Raw genomic sequence first — 21,115 nt, forward strand, 5'->3', positions numbered from 1 at the left:
AGATTCTCACTCCTTTATTGGTCTTTTTATTTCAGTTTATCTGTGGAGGTGTTTGGATGGTGTCCTGTAATTTCAAACTTATGCCAGTACTTATTAAATATTAGATCCAACCAAACTTACCACATCTTGATTTTACTGAATGCTGTTATTTTCCACAGGTGCTACTTCAGATTTTCCCATCATACAAAATTAGATAATTGTATTTTTTCACAGAAGTATGGAGAGAGAAAATTTCAGTGGAAGAAGTTTAATATTCCCTCTCTTACTTCCAATAGGCTCCAGTAAAGATTGCGGTCATTTTTAAACAGCTGCGAGTTCTAATTGAATCAGTTCTAAGGAAAAAGCTTGAAAATCCTAAAATGTCACTTGAAGGTAAGTTTACTATTGCCCTGTTAAAAGTGATGGGCCTGCCATCACGCTAAAGGTCCTCACCACGTTCTTTTATCCTGTAGTGTTTGGCCACAGGACATGAGAACATGCCAGAGAGCCACAGTGTTTTTTCGGGGGAGAGGCTCCACTATGGCAGAGACACCCTCCTGCGAAAGTGGGACCCTTCCTGCGATAAAACATTGCAGCTTGATGTATCTAGGGATTAAGAGTCAAGGATTGATAACTGGTTAAAGACAAGAAACAGAATAGGAATGAATGATGAGTTTTACCAATGGAGAAAAGGTGAATAGTGTAGTGCCTCAGGGGTTTGTAGTGTGACTGGTACTATTTAACTTATTCAAAAGTGATCTGGAAAAGTGAGCAATAAGTGAGAAATCAAATTTGAAGTTACACAAAATTTTTTATTGTTAAAACATGAACATTCTGAGGAACTGCAAAAGAAACTTGTTATAGCTGAAAACTAAACATGTAATTATTCATTGATTTATACCTTGCTCAATCACCCACTCTTACCGGTTTACAATAAAAACATACATCTAAAACAACAAAACATACATAAATATGTCTGACAATGTCACCACGGTACAGCAGGACGCAATTTGTAGGGACATGGCTGCTGCCTCAAAGGCCTGTTTCAGTATGGCTTCCAGGCGTCTGTCGTGTGCATCCTTGAGGGCCGCTCCTCCTTCCACTTGTATGGTGGTGCGCTTAGTGACCGCGCAAACCATGGCGTCCACCTTGGGGCACGTCAGAAGCTCCTTGGTTGCTGGGTCCAGGGGGTACTTGGCCGATAAGGCTCGACCCCCTTTGAATGAGGATTCCGGCGTATTCCACTCCAGGTCGATTAGCTGTTGTGCCGCCTGTAGGAGGGGAAAATGGTGGGATGTCTGTCGAAGGCCCTCCAGCAGGGGGTTCATTCTAGGTTCCCCCGGGGTGCTTTGGCCCGGGATAGCGAGCTCCGACAAGCATTGAGATACCAGGTCCGGAAGCTCATCCTTTGAGAAGAAGCTAATATATATAAGGATCTGGAGAGTTTTTGAGGCCTGGTGCGAAGATCACAACATCAAACCACACTCCTCTAAAGTCCCAATAATCTTAGAATTCCTACAGAATGGACTCCAGAAGGGCCTGTCCCTCAACTCAATCAAGGTACAGGTGGCAGCCCTGTCATGCTACGGCCCCAGGAACAAGGGCGACAGCATAGCCGCGCACCCAGACATATCAAGATTCCTGAAAGGGGTCAAACACATTCGCCCACCACTAAAGTGGCCAGTGCCCCTGTGGAACCTCAACCTCGTTCTGGAATTCCTAGCAGGACCCGCCTTCAGACCCCTCCGTGGCCTGTCTCTCCGTCTTCTAACCCTAAAAATGGTGTTCTTGCTGGCCGTATGCTCGGCCCACTGCATTTCAGAGCTACAAGCACTGTCCTGCCGTGATCCATTCCTCAGAATCACTCCGGGGACCATCCATCTACGCACGGTCCCATCCTTCTTACCCAAAGTGGTCTCACACTTCCACCTCAACCAAACCATTTCATTACCAACCACAGAAGGTGTGAGGAAGTCGGAAGAAGGCTGGTCTCTACGCCATCTCGACATCGGCAGACTACTATCCAGATACCTGGAAATGTCAGAACCGGTACGAAAGACGGACCATCTGTTCGTCCTGCACAGCGGGAAGAAGCAAGGGGAAGCGGCCTCATGGGCAACCATTGCCTGCTGGATCAAAGAAGTCATCAAGGTGGCCTAAGTAGAAGCGGGAAAACCACCACCTCTACAGGTCAAGGCCCATTCCACCAGAGCCCAGGCGGTTTCCTGGGCAGAAACCAGAATGCTGTCACCTGCCGAGATCTGCAGGGCAGCAACGTGGTCCTCCATCCATACCTTCTCCAGATTCTACCGTCTGGATGTTCAGGCTCGGGAGGACACAGCATTTGCAAGGGCAATCCTTATTGGACCACAGGCAGCCTCCCACCCAGTTTGGGAGTAGCTTTTATACATCCCATTGGTCCTGAGTCCATCTGCTACACGCTAGGAAATGGAGAAATTACTTACCTGATAATTTCATTTTCCTTAGTGTAGACTGATGGACTCAGCAGCCCACCCTCAGCTGCCATTACACATGGTCGTTCATCATATCAAGGTAAGCCATGCTTTTACTCATCTTAGGGCATCCACCCTGCCAGGTCTCGACGCCTTCCGGTTGAGGACACTGGCAGTCTCCAGCTATAGTCGATCAACCAATTCAATCCAATCAGAATAAACACATTAAGTTAATCAATCGGTCAGTCACACATATATCCATAATGCTTTGCAAGGAAGAATACTGAGAATCTGCACTTCCTGCAGGGGTATATGTACTAGGTGCTGATGTTAGATTGAAATCTAGCACGAGTACACTATACCCATTGGTCCTGAGTCCATCTGTCTACACTAAGGAAAACGAAATTATCAGGTAAGTAATTTCTCCAATGTGCACAATGTCGTAAGCACAAGTACCGGGCGCACAAGCGACGCGTTTAGCTACGCGCTTACTGTGCCGAGTGCATAATTTCGACCTGTGCGCACATCTCCCTGCACACTTGCACCAAACCTACGCACGCAACTTCGCACACCGGAGTGCACAACTGTATTGTACGCGCACAAGCCATGGCACCACCGGAAAATAAACTCAAAGCTCAGGGCCTTTGCCCAGCATGCCACATTAGAGCTGCACAGCATGAGGAGGCACTGCCCTGTGTTATATAGTGCGAAGAGGCCCTAGGGGGGACCCAACTCATGGCCCTTCCAGCGGGTACTGGACCCCAGCCTCTCGAGCAGTATGCCGGACCTAGCATTACACAGCGGGTCCCCCCTCAAACGGGGCTCCCCAGAGACACGGCGCCCCCTAGTCTAGACCCAGCATCTATCTCCTAGGTGGAATTCTTCAACGGTCTGCATACCTTCATCCACATGCAACTGGGGCCTCCTATAATGCGGCTTCAGGCTCCATCAGAGGACCTCAACATGCCGGGACCCTCTATGCCCAGGGAAGTGATCCCACCGCCCAGAAGCCCCACCTTCGGGGACATGGACATCTCAGATGAGGAGTCAGAACCCCTGGAGGAAGGGGAACTCCCTCCGGGGACAGAACCCCATCGAACCATGAGACGATTCTTATTTATTTATTTATTTATTTATTTTTAGCTTTTATATACCGATCTTCTTGCATTGGATACAAATCAAACAGGTTTACAGTGAACAGTAAAACTTGCCTGTGGGCTTTACATAGAACAAGAAACAGCTAAGCAACTTTAAGTAACATAGAATAAAAATAAAAATTAAATAACAACTTAAACAGAATTGAAACTACATAGCAATACAGTTACAATACCAAGGACGAGCTTCCAGACCTGGTCACACACAGCTTAAAAGAGCTTGCCATCCCGGGCACAAGTGCCTCAGGGGAACCTAAGACGAACCCACTTTTGGAGGGACTCTGTCAGACCTCCCGCCATTTCCCACTATTACAAGCCATCCAGCAACTAATTGACCTGGAATGGGAGGTCCCAGAAACCACGCTCAAAGGGGGTCAGGCTCTGGCAGCCATGTACCCTCTGGACCCAGCCGCCAAAGATCTCCTGGTGTGTCCGAAAGTGGATGCCATGGTCTGCGAGATCTCGAAGCGCACTACTATCCCGATGGAGGGAGGCGCAGCACTCAAGGATGCTCAAGATAGACGTCTGGAATCTATCCTCAAACAGTCCTTTGACGTCTCCGGCCTGCTGTGCCATGGTGACATGCGCCTGCTTAGCACAGACCAGGAACAACACTCCTGGGGAAGCCCTGGAACCAGCGGTATCATTCCTCGCGGATGCCGCTTCAGATCTGGTATGCACAGCAGCTAGAGGAGTCTCATCCACCGTGGCAGCCAGAAGACAAATCTGGCTCCGAAACTGGTCAGCCAACGCATCCTCCAAAACGAGACTCACAAGGATGCCTTTCAAGGGAACACTCCTGATCGAAAGCGAACTAGAAAAACTAGCCAACAAATGGGGCAGGTCCCCACTGCCACGGCTACCAGAGGACAGGAATAAGAGAAAACCAGCAATCCTTCCCCTGGACCTCCAGGGGCAGAGGATCACAGCGCTTCAACCCATATAGAAGTTCATATCAAGCAGCCCGCCTCACAGGCCGGAGCCAGTCCTTTCAGAACAAGCACAATAAAAGGGGAGCCAGCTCAGGCCCAGGCCCCAGCCACACCCCACAATGAAAATCAGTCGACCCATCCAAAGGAAGAAGCCATAGGGGGCAGACTGGCCCTATTCTACCAAAGATGGGTTGAGATAACTTCGGACAAGTGTGTCCTATCCATCATTCAAGAGGGATATTACCTGGATTTCCACCACCTCCCTCCGGACAAGTTTGTGGAATCTCCCTGCCATGACCCTTCCAAGAGAATGGCAGTGGAAACTACACTGACCAGATTACTAGCCTTAGAGGCTATAATACCGGTGCCTCCACAACAAATAAATACTGGCCATTATTCCATCTATTTTATCGTTCCCAATAAGGAAGGAACATTCAGACCCATCCTGGACCTCAAGGCGGTCAACTGTCACATGAAGATTCCTCGTTTCCGCATGGAAACCCTATGCTTGGTAATAAGGGCAATACAACTGGGAGAGTTTCTTACCTCCCTGGATCTGTCCGAAGTCTACCTACACATTCCGATCCATCAAGAGCATCAGCGTTTTCTACGCTTCTCGATCCTAGACCATCACTACCAGTTCCGGGCACTACCTTTCGGGTTAGCCACTGCACCCCGGACGTTAACTAAGATCATAGTGGTGGTGGCAGCAACACTGAGGAAGGAAGGAATCCGAGTGCACCCTTATCTAGATGATTGGCTGATCAGAGAAAAATCCCCAGAGGAAAGCCACCAGGCAACCAACAGAGTCAAAAACTCTACTGGAGAGCCTCGGGTGGGTGATCAACACAAACAAGAGCTGCCTGCAGCCTTCCCAATCTCTAGAATACTTGGGAGTCCGATTCGAAACTAGACAAGACAAGGTCATCCTGACACAGACAAGGTCATCCTGACACAGACAAGGAGATCAAAACTGATGACCCAGTTAGGAACCCTGTTGAGCGAACTTCGCCCCACAGCATGGGATTACCCACAAGTTCTCGGCTTCATGGCATCCACACTGGAAGTAGTCCCATGGGCACGAGCTCACATGAGACCCCTACAATGCTCACTACTATCACGATGGCATCCACTGTCCCAGAAATACACCATATGGCTTCAGCTCCCAGACAGAGTTCGGGCCCAACAACGATGTTGGCTACAAGAAGCCCACCTGAACCAGGGAACGAGACTATCCTCCCCAACCTGCATCCTACTCACCACGGATGCCAGCCTATGAGGATGGGGAGCACACTGCCAGGAGCTACCCGCCCAAGGGCAATGGAATGAAAAAGAGTCTGGTTGGAACATCAATCGCCTAGAAGCCCGGGCAGTCAGACTAGCCTGCCTAAGGTTCGGTCACAGACTCCAAGGCAAAGCGATTAGAGTAATGTTGGACAACGCCACAACAGTGGCCTACATCAAACGTCAGGGAGGAACCAGAAGCCAACAGGTGTCTCTGGAAAAGGATCTCCTAATGTCATGGGCGGAAGTGAATCTTCAAGAGATCTCGGCCATCCACATTGCCGGGAAAGACAATGTCACGGCGGACTACCTCAGCAGAGAAAGTCTAGATCCAGGAGAGTGGAAACTGTCAACCACAGCATTCCAATTGATAGTAAACCATTGGGGAACACCAACCATGGACCTCCTGGCAAACCAGTCCAACGCCCAAGTACCAAGTTTCTTCAGCTGCAGGCGGGAGCCCCAGTCCCAGGGAATCGATACCCTGGTACAGACCTGGCCACAGGAGACTCTGTTATACACCTTCCCACCGTGGCCCCTATTGGGCGCAATCATCCACAAGATAGAACACCATAGGGGACCAATACTTCTGGTGGCCCCGGACTGGCCAAGAAGACCGTGGTACGCAGATATGCGAAGACTGCTGGCAGGGAACCCCCCTGCCGCTACCCCCACACAGATACCTGCTCCAACAGGGACCGATCCTCCACGAGGATCCAACTCGATTCTCTCTTATGGTCTGGCCATTGAGAGGATTCGCCTAAGGAAGAGAAGATACTCGGGCAGTAATTGACACCCTACTCCGAGCACGCAAGTTCTCTACATCCCTAACATTCATAAGGATTTGGAGAGTATTCGAAGCCTGGTGCGAGGACCACGACATCATACCACGCTCAGTCAAAATTCCTGCGATTTTGGAATTCCTACAGAACGGCCTACAGAAGGGATTGTCCCTCAACTCCATCAAGGTACAGGTGGCTGCATTGTCATGCTACGGACTAGATTTCTTAGCAGGAACCTCCTTCAGACCTCTCCGTGGCCTGTCTCTCCGACTATTAACATTGAAGACAGCCTTCCTGCTGGCGGTCTGTTCAGCCCGTCGTATATCCGAGCTACAAGCACTGTCCTGCCTGGAGCCGTTCCTCAGACTCACCCCGGGAACCATCCAGTTACGCACAGTTCCGTCGTTCCTCCCCAACGTGGTGTCTCACTTAGATCTCAACCAAACCATCTCGCTACCATCGCCAGATGATCATAAGAATTCGGAAGAGGCTCGAAGTCTACGCCATCTCAACGTCAGCAGGCTCCTAGCTCGATACCTGGAAAGGTCGGAATCCATATGAAAGACGGACCATCTATTCGTCCTTCACAGCAGGAAGAAGCAAGGGGAAGCGGCCTCGCGAGCAACCATAGCCCGCTGGATCAAAGAAATCATCAAGGCAGCCTACGTAGAAGCAGGCAAACCACCGCCTTTACAAGTTAAGGCCCATTTTACTAGAGCCCAAGCAGTGTTCTGGGCGAAAACCAAGATGTCACCCGCCGAGATCTGCAGGGCGGCCACATGGTCCTCCATCCACACCTTCTCCAGGTTTTACCTCCTGGATTTGCAAGGGTAGTACTAAGTGGGTCACGGGCAGCTCCCACCCGGTTCGGGAGTAGCTTTTATACCTCCCATTGGTCCTGAGTCCATCTGCTACACTCTAGGAAATGGAGAAACTACTTACCTGTTAATTTCATTTTCCTTAGTGTAGACAGATGGACTCAGCATCCCACCCGTTACTCATGGAATTCTCGGGGGACATCCCCGGAAGCGAGTGATTCACGGGTAAGCCATGCTTCCCTTCATCTAGGACACTCACCCTACCGGATGTCGACATTTCTTGGTTGAGGGCACTGGCGGTCTCCAGCTATAGCCAATTCAACCAGTTCAAATTAATCAAGTTAACCAAGTTATAAAGTTAATCAAATTATTCAGTCATACATATATCCACAATTGCTTTTCCAGGAGAATACTGAAGAGTTGCACTGCCTGCAGGGGTATATATACTAGGGCTGACATCAGATTGAAATCTGATCCATCTCCAACTGCTATCAGGAGTACACTATACCCATCTCGCTACCATCGCTACCATCTGTCTACACTAAGGAAAACGAAATTATCAGGTAAGTAATTTCTCCATTCCTCCTAGGAGGTTGGCAGGCCCTGGTGGGGCTGTCCCTCCTAGTCTTGAGGTGGACGAGCAGGGGGTTGGGAACCCTTCTTTGCTCTGTCTCGATAGCCGGGGGCAGAAAGCCAATGGACCCAGCTCCCTCTGCCCCAGGAGGTCCCATATTTTCGGATCAGGCGGTTCGCTTCTGTCTCGCAACTTGGCTTGAGAGGAAGTGCTTAAAATGTTATTGCTACTCTTTTACAGGCTAGAAAGTCTTCCACCTCTTTGGCATATGTGAGGTTCTGGAGAGTTTTTCAGGATTGGTGCACGGAGCAGGGGGTTGACTCTATTCGAGCTTCCGTTACACATATTCTTACCTTCTTGCAAAGAGGTTTGGTGAAGGGTTTGTCCTTTAACTCCCTCAGAGATCAGGGGGTAGCCTTAGGTTGTCTTCTGGGCAAAGGTCATGGAGCGTCTCTGGCTGCAGATCCGGATGTGGTGCGTTATCTTCTAGGGGTGAAGCATTTGCGCCCTCCAGTTCAGAAGCTGTGTCCCTCCTGGAGCCTTAACTTAGTCCTGAAAGGCATGTGTGCGGAGCCGTTTGAGCCTCTTAAAAGGACTACTATAAAGATCTCACATTGAAGGTGTTTTTTTTGGTGGCGATTTGTTCTGCTATAAGGATCTTGGATCTTCAGGCCTTGTCATGTAGAGATCTTTTCTTGAGAATTTCAGATTCTGGAGTCTCCTTGTGGACGGTTCCAGTCTTTCTGCCAAAGGAGATATCGTCTTTTCACTTAAGCCAGTTGATGCCGCTCCCGGCTTTCCAAATTTGTAGCCTACAGCGCCTCATGTGAAAGAGTTGTGGCTTTTGGATGTCAAGCACGCATTGTTGCAATATCTTAAAGTTACTAACAGCTTCCAGTTGTTGGATCAACTTTTTGTGCTGTGGAGTGGTGCAAAAAAGGGGCATAAGGCGTCAAAAGCCATGATTGCGTGGTGGTTGAAGGAAGCCATTGGCTCCATGTATATCTGTCAGGGATGTCTGCTTCTGGAGGGCTTAAAGACTCATTCTTCTCATTCCCAGGCAGCATCCTGGGCTGAATGTCAACAAGCATCACCTCAAGAGATTTGCAGGGCAGCTACTTGGAAGTCTTTGCACACTTTCACCAGGCATAATCGTTTGGATCTCCAGGCCACAGAAACCACGGACTTTGGGGAGAGTCTACTTCAAGCGGTCCCATCCCGGTTAGGAAAGCTTTGGTACATCCCAGGAGTCTGGACTGATATAGGTACATACAGGGAAAGGAATATTGGTTCTTATCTGCTAATTTTCATTCCTGTAGTACCACAGGTCAGTCCAGAGTCCCGCCCATTTGGAAGGGAAATTTGGAGAGTCTGCTCGATCTGTATTTTTGTGATTGACCTGAAAAAATGGCACAGGTTTTGTTTAGCCCTTCATGTTTTTTCAATTGGGACAAGTCCTGGGTGATGTCAGCTTCATTTTTTGAGGTAGAATTAGAGCCTTCTCAAATGTCAATCCATCAGTCATGTCAAGGCCCTGGTGTCAAGCATTTAAATCCTACTTGGTGTGTCAGCAATCTTCCTCTTGACATGTCCCTTTAGCAGTGAGTAGGTCAGTACCATCACATGTCCATCATCCTTAGCTTGTCATGCACATCTGCACTGCATATGAGTTGAGCGGGTTCAGAGCAGAAAGCCTTTCCTACCCTCCATTCTCTGTTCTGAATCCTACAGAGCAGAGTTTTAGGCCTCAGAGATCCTTGTCTCTATGGTCTGTGCATTCTCAGGCTACTTTGGCACCATTGATTCCAGAGGTGTTGGAGTTTGAGGAATCCTGGAGCCTGCATATCTGTCAGAAAGGTTTTGTTCCAAAGAGAAATACACCACAGACCTCCCATCAAGGTCCTCTCTTGTTTCTTTTCAGACTTTATACTAAGATAGCTAAGATCAGTCCACTGAGTTGTAGTTTTGGGTTAAACCCAGGATGCTCCTTCTTGGCCTCCTCAAATTGGTAGCAATGCCCATCCATTCTCCCTAAATGGAAGGTATGTTAGTGAACTTGACCCCACACACTATAAATGGAGTAAGGGTCTCTCACCAAGTCTTCCTGAGTACATTCACGAAGTGACCTTGTTGCATAATATTTAGGATAAATCTCAGTCAGATGACTACTAATACTAAAGTAAAATAGGAAGCAAAAAGAAACTTTTATACTAGCCACATGTTGCCCAGGATAAAAAGGTGCTCATCCTTAGCCTAAGCATTCGCGCTAATGAAGGTGATAACAATAGAGCTGAATCATCAGGTGAAGATAAGATTTCTGGTGACGCTATAGGTCATGGTGAACCTATTCATGGATTTCTGGTGAAGCTATAGGTCATGGTGAACCTGTTCATGGATCACAGAAGGTAATGATAAAGCTAAGAAGATTATCTCCAATTAGATGGACTCCTAAAGATAAAAAGGAGATGATATACTGCTACTTTTATGCCAGAAACCTCAAATTTAAATCACTGGGGTATACAAAAAGAACCCATCCAAGCTTCTTGACACAGTGCAGATATTAAGAAGGGCATTAGCAGTAAATTTGAGAGATTTGAGATCATTTTCATCTTACCCTGACTTACGAATAAGGTTCATTTTTATCAAGGTATGCGCAGAACATATCCATTTGGAGAAACTTCCCTGTGTACTTTCTGTTAGTAAAAAATCAGACACACATTATCCTGTCCAGGCAGCTGAAGGGTTTGACAAGACTTAGTTACTGCACCACAGTCTGCCTTGAGAAAAGCCAGAAAGTCAAGAGCCCCCACCTCAGTGTCCCTAGATAGGAGTCTCAAACTCTGGATCTCCTTTTGGGGGAAGCATTACCAGAACTCTATGCTCTAGTCCTGCATAGCATCTAATCAGATCTACATAATAGAATACTTGTGTACTACTTGGAAAAGTCCAGAAAGTCACCAGGTTTCTCACTGAAGAGAAATCATGCCTCACCTTTGCGGCTAAAAGAACTCTAAGCCCCATACTGCCACTCTGTCAAAACTAATATTGTAGTTTTGATTAGATACAGAGGAAATGGTCGGAATCCAAGTCTCTGTCTCAGTTGACCTGTGGAGTAGAGGCTTCTTTTTTTTTTTCATATTCTGCCTTTCAGACACTTCAAAGCAGATTTCATTCAGGTACAGTAGATTGTTTTTTTCATAAACTCATTGGCCCATTGTAACCTCTGTTGCAGTCTTTGAATTGTAAAGGATAGCTATATATTCCATCTATTCTCCAAAGTACTGTCCAAAATGAACATTAAATCTCACTAACATCAGGACCTGTTTAAACTGGAAATCTCTTCCTTCTTGGAAATCAGAACAGTTGTATCTGTCCCACTACAAGGTGAGAGAGTGATAATTTGTCTCTAGGTACTTCCTGGTCCACAGAAAAAGAGCAGAATTCCTACCTGTGTTCGACCTAAGAGCTTTGAACTCATTTTTGGAAGGGAAGGGTTCAATATGTCTATCCTGTGCTCTATAATACTCCCTCTAAATAAGGAGACTGTCTGTTTTCTTTGGCTCTAATGGAGGCTTGCACTCATACAGAGATAAATCCTAATTATAGGAGGTATCTTAGGTTTGAATAGGCCAACAGGTTGTACCAAAGGTGCTGTTTCCCTAATATAAGCACCCTGGATATTCACAAAGTATCTTGCAGTTGTGGCAATTCTATAGAAACTGGGGATTCATGTGCTTCTCTACTTGACTGGTTGGCTGGTCAGGAGAACATCTCAAGCAGAAGTGCTGCAGTCACTAGAGTTTGTCATCAATTACCCCAAATCCAATCTGAGCCCAACAGAGCACTTGGAATTTATAGGGGGCTCTACTAGAAATGACTCTTGCTACAGATTATCTTCCAAGCAAGAGGACCAGTCACACACAGTCACAGTGAAGTAGTGATTTGGAATCATTGAACATCACCATGCATTCCATAATTCATGTAACTTCTATGGCATCTTTTCTTATGAGAGAGGTCCAATGGCCTGTAAAGTCCCAATGGAACAAAGCTACTCAGAAACTTGAAGAAAGCATTCATACCATGAAAGAGCTAAATACTTCCTGTTTTGGTGTGGCTCTCCCATTCCTATTTGTCCAAGGATTTATCCTTTCAAATCTCTTCTCATCAGATTGTCCTAACCACATATCCTTTCAACCTGGGTTAGGGACCTCACCTATAAGAGCTTTCCACAAATGTTCCCTTTAAATAGCACAGGAGTCCACCAACCATGTGCTGCTACATTTCTGGTGATTTGAATATAATTGGTGAGAGCCTGTGCATCTTAGAAAGAGCATTGCTTTGTACATAGGGTCTCTAGTTCCTCCAGAAGAGGTTGTACATCAACTTACTGGAGCTTTGGGTAATTTTAAACTCTAAAGGCTTTCAGGAATCAGGGGGCCAACAACGTTGTCCTAGTTCAAACAACCAGGTGGTCATGTTCTACCTGAAGAGTTGGAGAGGGACATGCTGCATCCTCTTGAGCTGGGAAACTGTTAATGCATAGAACTTAGCTATCCCTCATAGGATGATCCTAAGAGCCATGTACTGGCAAGAAAAGAACCTCCTGGCAGACACTCAGTTGACGGTGGTCATGTGTTCTCTGAAACACAATGTAGCAAATAGGATGATTTTGAATGGGATGGAAATTTATTTATTTTTTTTTTTTTCTGTTGCCTCATTTTTAATTTAAACCACTTTAGATGTTTTACCTAAAGCTGGTCATATAATAAAGCAATTAACTAACTACCCTGGCTAACTCTGGCTTGCTGCTCTAAAGAGTAGGCCACTGTTCCACTCCTCTAAGGTCTGCTTCCACTGAGAAGATTCACTAGGCTGTGACATGGAGCTTAGTCCACGTATTCACATCCTATTACTGTTTGGACATGGCATTTCAGCAAGATAATAGATTTGAACTGTCTGCCCTCTATGGTCTCTCCAAGGAAGAGAATCCAATTCCATTCTTCCTAGAGTTTGTTTTTATCATTTTGGGTTGTTTTACCTGTTTAAAAAAAATAGAGAGAAAATAGGATTTTCCCAACAAAATTGTCAGACCATTGGCAGTTCTAGTTGTTCTCCTTTCTTTGTTGGAATAGAAACCCTTAGCTACAGAGTTCCACTTGTATGACTCAGGTGAACTGCTTGTCTTCAGATAAAGCAAAGTTGTTTACTTGTCACAGGTATTCTCACAGGACAAGCAGGATGGTTGTCCTCACAAATGGGTGACATCGAGGATGGAGCCCAACCACGGAAAAACGTCTGTCAAAGTTTCTGGAACTTTGACTGGCCCCTACTGGGCATGCCCAGCACGGCACCAACCCTGCAGCCAGCAGGGGTCCCCCTTCAGTCTTCTTTTTTCCGCGCAGCAGCTGCCACGCGGTGAAGGAGCTCTTACCACATTCCTGACAGGAAATTCTTCTCGAACTTCTTTGAAGTTAAATATGCCCCACAGGGGTCCCCCCTCTACATTTAGTCCGCGGTGTTTCGGTAAGTTTTTTGCCGTTTTTCGCCGGCTACCGTCGAGTTTTGCCTTTCGCGGCCTGCTGGCCGTCGACTGTCCCGCGGCTAAATTTTTGGTCCATGGCGTTGGGGTTCCGTCGGTGCCCGGATTGTACGCACACCATGTCTATCACAGACCCTCACAGAGTCTGCGTATTATGTTTGGGAAGTGAGCATGATGTCCTGACTTGCACCAAATGTGCCCTTATGACACCAAAAGGTCGCAAAGCCAGAATGGAGAAGATGGGACTCCTTTTCCATGCTCACACTCCGACGCCGTCCATCGCATCGACGTCCTCGGAACCGGCACCATCGAAGTCCTTCCATCGTCGGCAACCTCCCGGTGACCGTCTGCCATCAACGTCTCCATGGCCATCGACCCCCGTCCCTTCCCCCGAGGATCGTGGGGATCGGAGGGAGAAGCATTGTCATCGACATCGCAAGTCTCGGACCATCGAGGAATCGAAGTCTTCGACCTCGCTACCATCCGAGCCACCACCGAAGAAGTCTCGATCAGAAGCGGCACTGTCCACTTCTGTTTCTGAGACATTGAGGCAACCCTCACCCCATCGGGGTTTGGGAGCCGCGATTCCACCGATGACGGTGGTCCCTCCGGCTCAGCCTCAGCCTCCCTCTTCCGCGGAGCCGGGTATTGTTACCCCAGGTCTCCGGGAAGAACTGGACCGGCTGGTACAGGAGGCCATCGATAAAGCGATGCAAAGGTTCCAGACTCCTTCGGCACCGACTCCGCCACCGAGAGTGGAAGCAGTCATCGACCCGATTCCAGCAGCGCTGGCACCGCTGCTCGCACAGATGGAAGCGCTTGTGACCGCCCTTCCACCGGTAATACCCGGGTCACCGACAGCACCGGTGCGCTCCCCGATGCCAAATTCATCGGGTACGGAAACACCGTATCGAATTCCTCCTTCAGGAGTAGTTCCATCGGTGCCATGTCGTCCCTTGCCACCAATACATTCCTCCAGGGCGATACGTACATCAGCTCCTTCGATGCCGGCACCGATGCCTCCAAGGGGATTTTCGATGCCCCCGGTGATTTCTTCGGGTTTCTCGGAGCCTCAACCGGGTCCTTCAGGTATCCAACCCCCTCGGGGTCCTACAGGTCAACAACCTGATCCTTATGACACCTGGGGTGATAATTCTTCCTCGGATACCGATGATTTACCTTCACCACCCTCTCCTGCTGAAAGCAGAAAGCGTTCTCCTCCCGAAGACCTCTCTTTCACAAATTTTGTGAAGGAAATGTCGGAATTGGTCCCTTTTCAGCTTCAATCGGAGCAAGATGACAGGCACCAAATGATGGAATTACTCCAATTTTTGGATGCCCCAAAAGTCATCACTTCCATTCCAATTCATCAGGTTTTTCTGGACCTTCTAAAAAAGAATTGGGAAACTCCTGGATCTATGGCTCCAGTAAATAAAAAAGCTGACTCTACTTACCTGGTACAGTCAGCACCTGGTTTTCAAAAACCTCAGCTAGACCACCACTCTGTTGTGGTGGAGTCAGCACAAAAGAAAGCTAAAAGAATGAAGCCATACTCATCCATACCTCCCACTAAGGAGAGTAAGTTCCTAGATAGTATAGGCAGAAAAGTTTACCAAGGGGCCATGCTTATTTCTAAAATAGCTTCTTATCAGCTATACATGACCCAATATAACAGGGTCATTTTCAAGCAGATACAAGAATTTTCAGATATCTTACCAGAACAATTCCAACAACAACTTCAAACCCTTGTGCTTAAAGGGTTTGAAGCCAGAAAGTATGAAATACGAACATCTTATGACATATTCGATGCTTCCACTAGACTGTCTGCTACAGCCATCTCGGCAAGGCGCTGGGCTTGGCTTAAGTCTTCTGACCTTTGCCCGGAGGTTCAGGACAGGCTCTCCAACCTGCCCTGTTTAGGGGATAATTTGTTTGGTGAGCAAATTCAACAAATAGTTGCTGAATTAAAGGATCATCATGAGACCCTTAAGCAGCTCTCATCGATTTCTTCTGACTTCCCTTCTAAACAACCATTTAAGAAGGAACCTAAAAAGTCATTCTTCCGTCCACAGAAGTATTATCCCCCACACACCAAGTCCAGGTCAACGAGGCCGTATCAAAAGCCTCAGCCTCGCCAACCTCGAAAGCAAAAACCCACACCAGCTCCGCAACCAGGTCCTGCGTCGGGGTTTTGACTTTCAATTAGAGAGCAGATGCCTAATCCCTCTTCCAAACATACCAGTAAGAGGTCGACTAAGCCACTTTACACAAAAATGGCATCATATCACTACAGATCATTGGGTGATAGCGATCATTGCACAGGGTTACCATCTAAACTTTCTAACTCTTCCTGCGGACTCTCCGCCTCTACAAGTATGGAGACTTGCCGACCACTCTGTTCTTCTAGAGCAGGAGGTATCTCTTCTCCTCCAGTCCAACGCTATAGAACCCGTTCCTCTTTCCCAACAAGGACTGGGGTTCTATTCCAGGTACTTTCTGATCCCAAAAAAGTCAGGAGGACTTTGACCAATCCTGGACTTGCGGGCCCTCAACAAGTACCTTCACAGAGAAAAGTTCAAGATGGTAACCCTGGGCTTGCTTCTACCTCTGCTACAAAGAGAGGACTGGTTCTGCTCTCTAGACCTCAAGGACACTTATACCCACATTGCGATAACTCAGTCTCATCGCAAATACCTCCGATTTCTAGTAGGCCAAAACCACTATCAATACAGAGTGCTCCCATTTGGTCTAGCATCCGCACCGCGAGTTTTCACCAAATGTCTCGTAGTGGTTGCAGCGTTCCTCAGGAAGGAAGGCGTCCATGTATACCCCTACTTGGATGACTGGTTGATCAGGGCCCCAACCCAGCAAATCGCTCTGTCCTCCCTGACCCTGACAATTCAAACGCTTATTTCGCTGGGATTTCTTGTCAATTACGAGAAATCCTACTTTCTCCCATCTCAAACCTTATCCTTCATTGGAGCAGACTTGGACACCTTACAGGCAAAAGCCTTCCTTCCTCATCAACGTGTCCAAACCCTTGTGTCCCTAGCTTGCCAATTGCAGTCTCAACCCACAGCCACAGCTCGCCAATTCCTCATTCTGTTGGGACACATGGCCTCCAGTTTATGTGACTCCAATGGCCCGTCTAGCCATGAGAGTCATGCAGTGGACTCTGAAATTGCAATGGATACAAGCCACACAGCCTCTGTCGACCGTTGTTCGCATCACCCATGCACTCCGTCTGTCTCTTGCCTGGTGGACAAATCAATCCAACCTCCTCCAAGGCTTGCCCTTTCATCCACCAGATCCTCAAATAATTCTCACCACCGACGCCTCCAACGTCGGCTGGGGAGCTCATGTAAACAATTTACAAACTCAAGGATTCTGGTCTCTAGAGGAAGCCAAACACCAGATAAATTTCCTGGAGCTTTGGGCAATCCGATACGCTCTCCGGGCTTTTCAAGATTGCCTATCAAATCACATAATCTTGATTCAGACGGACAGTCATGTAGCCAGGTGGTACATCAACAAGCAGGGAGGCACAGGCTCCTTCCTTCTCTGTCAGGAAACTGCGCAGATTTGGGCAGAAGCCCTCTCCCGTTCGATGTACCTCAGGGCCACCTACTTGCCAGGGGTAGAAAATGTCTTGGCAGACTGGCTAAGCCGTGTCTTCCAACCACACGAGTGGTCACTCAATCCCTTGGTAGCGACCTCTCTTTTCCAGCAATGGGGTTATCCACACATAGACCTCTTTGCGTCCCCTCAGAACCACAAAGTGGCCAATTACTGCTCTCTCATTCGGACTCAGCACTCTCGGCCCAGGGATGCATTCTCCCTCCCGTGGTCAACAGGTCTGCTTTATGCATTCCCTCCACTTCCTCTTCTGTCGAAGACTCTTGTGAAGCTACGTCAGGACAAGGGAACCATGATCCTGATCGCACCTCACTGGCCACGCCGTGTGGTTTCCCATACTCCAGGATCTCTCCATCCGCAGGCACATTCCCTTGGGAAAGGACCCGCATCTGATCACTCAAAACGACGGATGCCTCCTCCATCCCAATCTCCAAGCCTTGTCCCTGACGGCATGGATGTTGAAAGGTTAGTCCTTCAACCACTTAACTTATCGGATTCAGTTTCTCATGTCCTCATCGCTTCACGAAAGCCTTCCACAAGAAAATCTTACTCCTATAAATGGAAAAGGTACACATCATGGTGCACTTCTCAGTCCCTTGATCCCCTTTCCTGTCCAATTCCTAAATTTTTGGATTATCTTTGGCATTCGTCAGAATCTGGTCTAAAGACCTCTTCCATTAGAATGCATGTCAGTGCGGTAGCCGCCTTCCATAAAGGTATCGGGGGTGTCCCTATTTCAGTACAACCCCTTGTAACATGCTTTCTCAAAGGCTTGCTCCATTTGAAGCCACCTTTACGTCCTCCGGCCCCATCTTGGGACCTTAATCTGGTTCTTGGTCGCCTTATGAAACCACCCTTCGAACCTCTTCACTCCTGTGACCTTAAATATCTCACATGGAAAGTGATTTTCCTTTTGGCTATCACTTCAGCTCGCAGGGTTAGTGAGTTACAGGCCCTAGTTACCTACCCGCCTTACACTAAACTCCTGCAGGACTGGGCGGTACTCCGCACTCACCCTAAATTCTTACCTAAGGTAGTTTCGGAGTTTCATATTAATCAATCCATCATACTACCTATTTTCTTTCCCAGGCCCCACTCCAACTCTGGGGAACAGACTCTGCATATCCTCGACTGTAAACGTACTCTAGCTTTCTATCTAGACCGTACAGTTACCTACAGAAAGAGCACTCAATTATTCGTCTCTTTCCATCCTAACAAGTTAGGGCAGCCTGTGGGTAAGCAGGCTCTTTCCTCCTGGTTGGCGGACTGCATCTCTTTCTGCTATCAGCAAGCTGGCATTCCCTTTCAAGACCGTGTTAAGGCACACTCTGTGAGGGCCATGGCGACTTCAGTAGCTCACCTTCGATCAGTGCCACTTCCTGACATCTGCAGGGCTGCTACCTGGAGTTCTCTCCATACATTCGCAGCCCACTACTGTTTGGACAAAGCTGGAAGACAGGACTCCATCTTCGGCCAATCTGTCTTGCGTAACCTTTTTCCAACATGACGTACCAACACCCTTCCACCTGCCCGGTGGGGTGCGGATGTCCTCTACCAAATTTCACCCCAGTTGTTGTGCCTGTTGCACGCCGTTGGGTATTTTTGGTGCACGCCCGGACATCCTCAGCTCGGTACTCGCCCATTTGTGAGGACAACCATCCTTGTCCTGTGAGAAAGCAAATGTTGCTTACCTGATGTAACAGGTGTTCTCACAGGACAGCAGGATGTTAGTCCTCACGAAACCCGCCCGCCGCCCCGCAGTGTTGGGTTCGTTTTCTTATTTTATTTTTTCGGCACTGCCTGTAGCTTTGAAACAAGACTGAAGGGGGACCCCTGCTGGCTGCAGGGTTGGTGCCGTGCTGGGCATGCCCAGTAGGGGCCAGTCAAAGTTCCAGAAACTTTGACAGAAGTTTTTCCGTGGTTGGGCTCCTCCTCGATGTCACCCATTTGTGAGGACTAACATCCTGCTGTCCTGTGAGAACACCTGTTACATCAGGTAAGCAACATTTGCTTTCTCTGAAGACAGCATTGACTAATCACACAAACCCATCTACCTTCCAATCAAAGGTGTTCTTCCCTTGTAAAAGCAATAATATGAAACTGATTGGAGCTGCATGACTGCAGCAGCACAGGGTCTACCACATATATACGTTTGCCTTTCCAGAAAGCTCTGAGAGCTTCATGTTCGTTCTGTGCTAAGCACAGTCATATGACTGGTTAACTGCTGTCTTCAGAGAGCACCTGTTACAGATTACCCCGTTTAACTTTTCTGACTATTGGGAAATCTGTGTGACCTTTATCCAGAATCTAGAGAGAAGGTGCTTGATTATACCTAAATATTGCAGAGCATTATGTAACTTCTCGAAAATCCTACTTAAATTTGTTGTCCTTTATCATGTTTGATAAAATATTTTAAAACTAATAAGTTGAGAGTAATGGTATTTCTTTCTCCTGTTGAGTTCTGAATACTTTGCTATATTCCTTATAAGCTGCTGTTGTAATATGGCATTTGCCACATAAGAAACCTGAGTCTTATGTCTGCCAGGTGATTCATTCACATGACACTCTGGACAAGAGAAGGGGAAGGAATGTTAACCTGCTGTTGGAATATGAGGTTATGGAAGGGTTCAGCAAGAGCACTTAAATTACCTATAACATTCACTCTGAACACATTGTGGGGTTTAGGGATTGAGGACTACGAGTGTATGAGTCTGCCTTGGCCCTGTACCAACTTCCTACAGATTTCTCTACATGTCCTGTATGAAACAAGCCACCTATTTTCCCTGCTTGCACTTCCCCTCTAGAATAATACTTCTGGTGATGGAAGTAGTCCCCCTCTCACCAACTTTTGAACCAAGCTGAAAACTCACGTCTTTCGGCTAGTAAATCCTAACTCTTAATTCATCAGTTAGCTTCCCTCTGGATTTCTCAACATGTGGTTGGGTTTGTGCCGTATTGCTCTTTCTGTTTTACAGTTGCAAAGTGCTTTAGGTAGGGTGCTTAATAAACCCTGTAGACTTAATGTGATATCCCCAGTTCTTTTTGATGTTCTAAAATATTTTTGATTAGCTTGCTTGGGGCAAGGGGCTCCACCATTCCTGCATAAACCAAGGAACAAGTGCATGCCACACTGTATGCATGTGTATTCTGTGAATGTGTTAGAAGAGCCAGATGCAGTTTGACTTGCCTCAAATATTTCTATTGGGAATTCTACAGAACGCGGGTTTGTTGCACTGGGCCCTCTGGCTTCACATCATTTGATTTATTGTTTTTTGTCTTTCAGATGACAAGATTTTACAGTCCATCACAGAGCTGATAAAAGCAGAGAATACAAAATGAAGCTGGAGTTCAGAGTCTGATATTTGATATAGAAAGAAAAATTATGCTAGAAAATGAACTGACTGTTGAAGTATTTGAGTACTTTAGGTATTATTGGTGCAAGTCAGAATTTGGAAAGATTTCCTTTCCTTTCCAACCTAATTTAAATGACCACATTTTGTAAGCCTGAGTATTAAATCTCTTGTCATTACATTTACACTATAGATTGTTGGTGCCATTTCTCATTTTAATCACTTTGGAAGTAATTTTCATAGGAGTTACACATGTAAATGTAATATAACATATAGCAATTTTCAAAAGCCATTTCGCGAGTCAAGCGCTTACATGAGTAAAGCCTATGGACAATTCAGTGGTGTATATTTTAGAAAATTTCAAAATCCTACTTACTCAAGTGCATTTACATGTGTAAAACCCCACTTTAATTGTGTAAATGCTTTTTAAAATCAGCCCCTTTATGCATAGATTATAAAAGTGTTATGCCAAACCATAATCACAGTCTAAAGGTGGAAGGGTAAGTTGAAGTTGAAATGAGAAATTCTAAAAGTTGAAATGATAGAGTTCTGAGGGATAAGTAAAAGAGAGCTTAAAATGAAAATAGTTTTAAAGGCTTGAGAGGATGAGAAAA

The 21,115-nt window shown here is 47.0% G+C and overlaps 1 protein-coding gene across 1 annotated transcript in view; it reads left to right on the forward strand.

Annotated features, from left to right (window-relative positions):
- Positions 1 to 20,688, forward strand: part of DHX29 (DExH-box helicase 29) — a 226,813-nt gene extending 206,125 nt beyond the window's left edge. The window contains exons 26-27 of the mRNA XM_029577204.1: positions 276 to 372; positions 20,435 to 20,688. Coding sequence (XP_029433064.1) covers positions 276 to 372; positions 20,435 to 20,490 — 153 coding nt within the window. The 3' untranslated portion in view covers positions 20,491 to 20,688. The remainder of the gene's footprint in view (positions 1 to 275; positions 373 to 20,434) is intronic.
- The last annotated feature ends 427 nt before the right edge of the window (positions 20,689 to 21,115 follow it).

This window comes from Rhinatrema bivittatum, chromosome 1 (genome assembly GCF_901001135.1).
Source record: "Rhinatrema bivittatum chromosome 1, aRhiBiv1.1, whole genome shotgun sequence".
NCBI lineage: Eukaryota > Metazoa > Chordata > Amphibia > Gymnophiona > Rhinatrematidae > Rhinatrema > Rhinatrema bivittatum.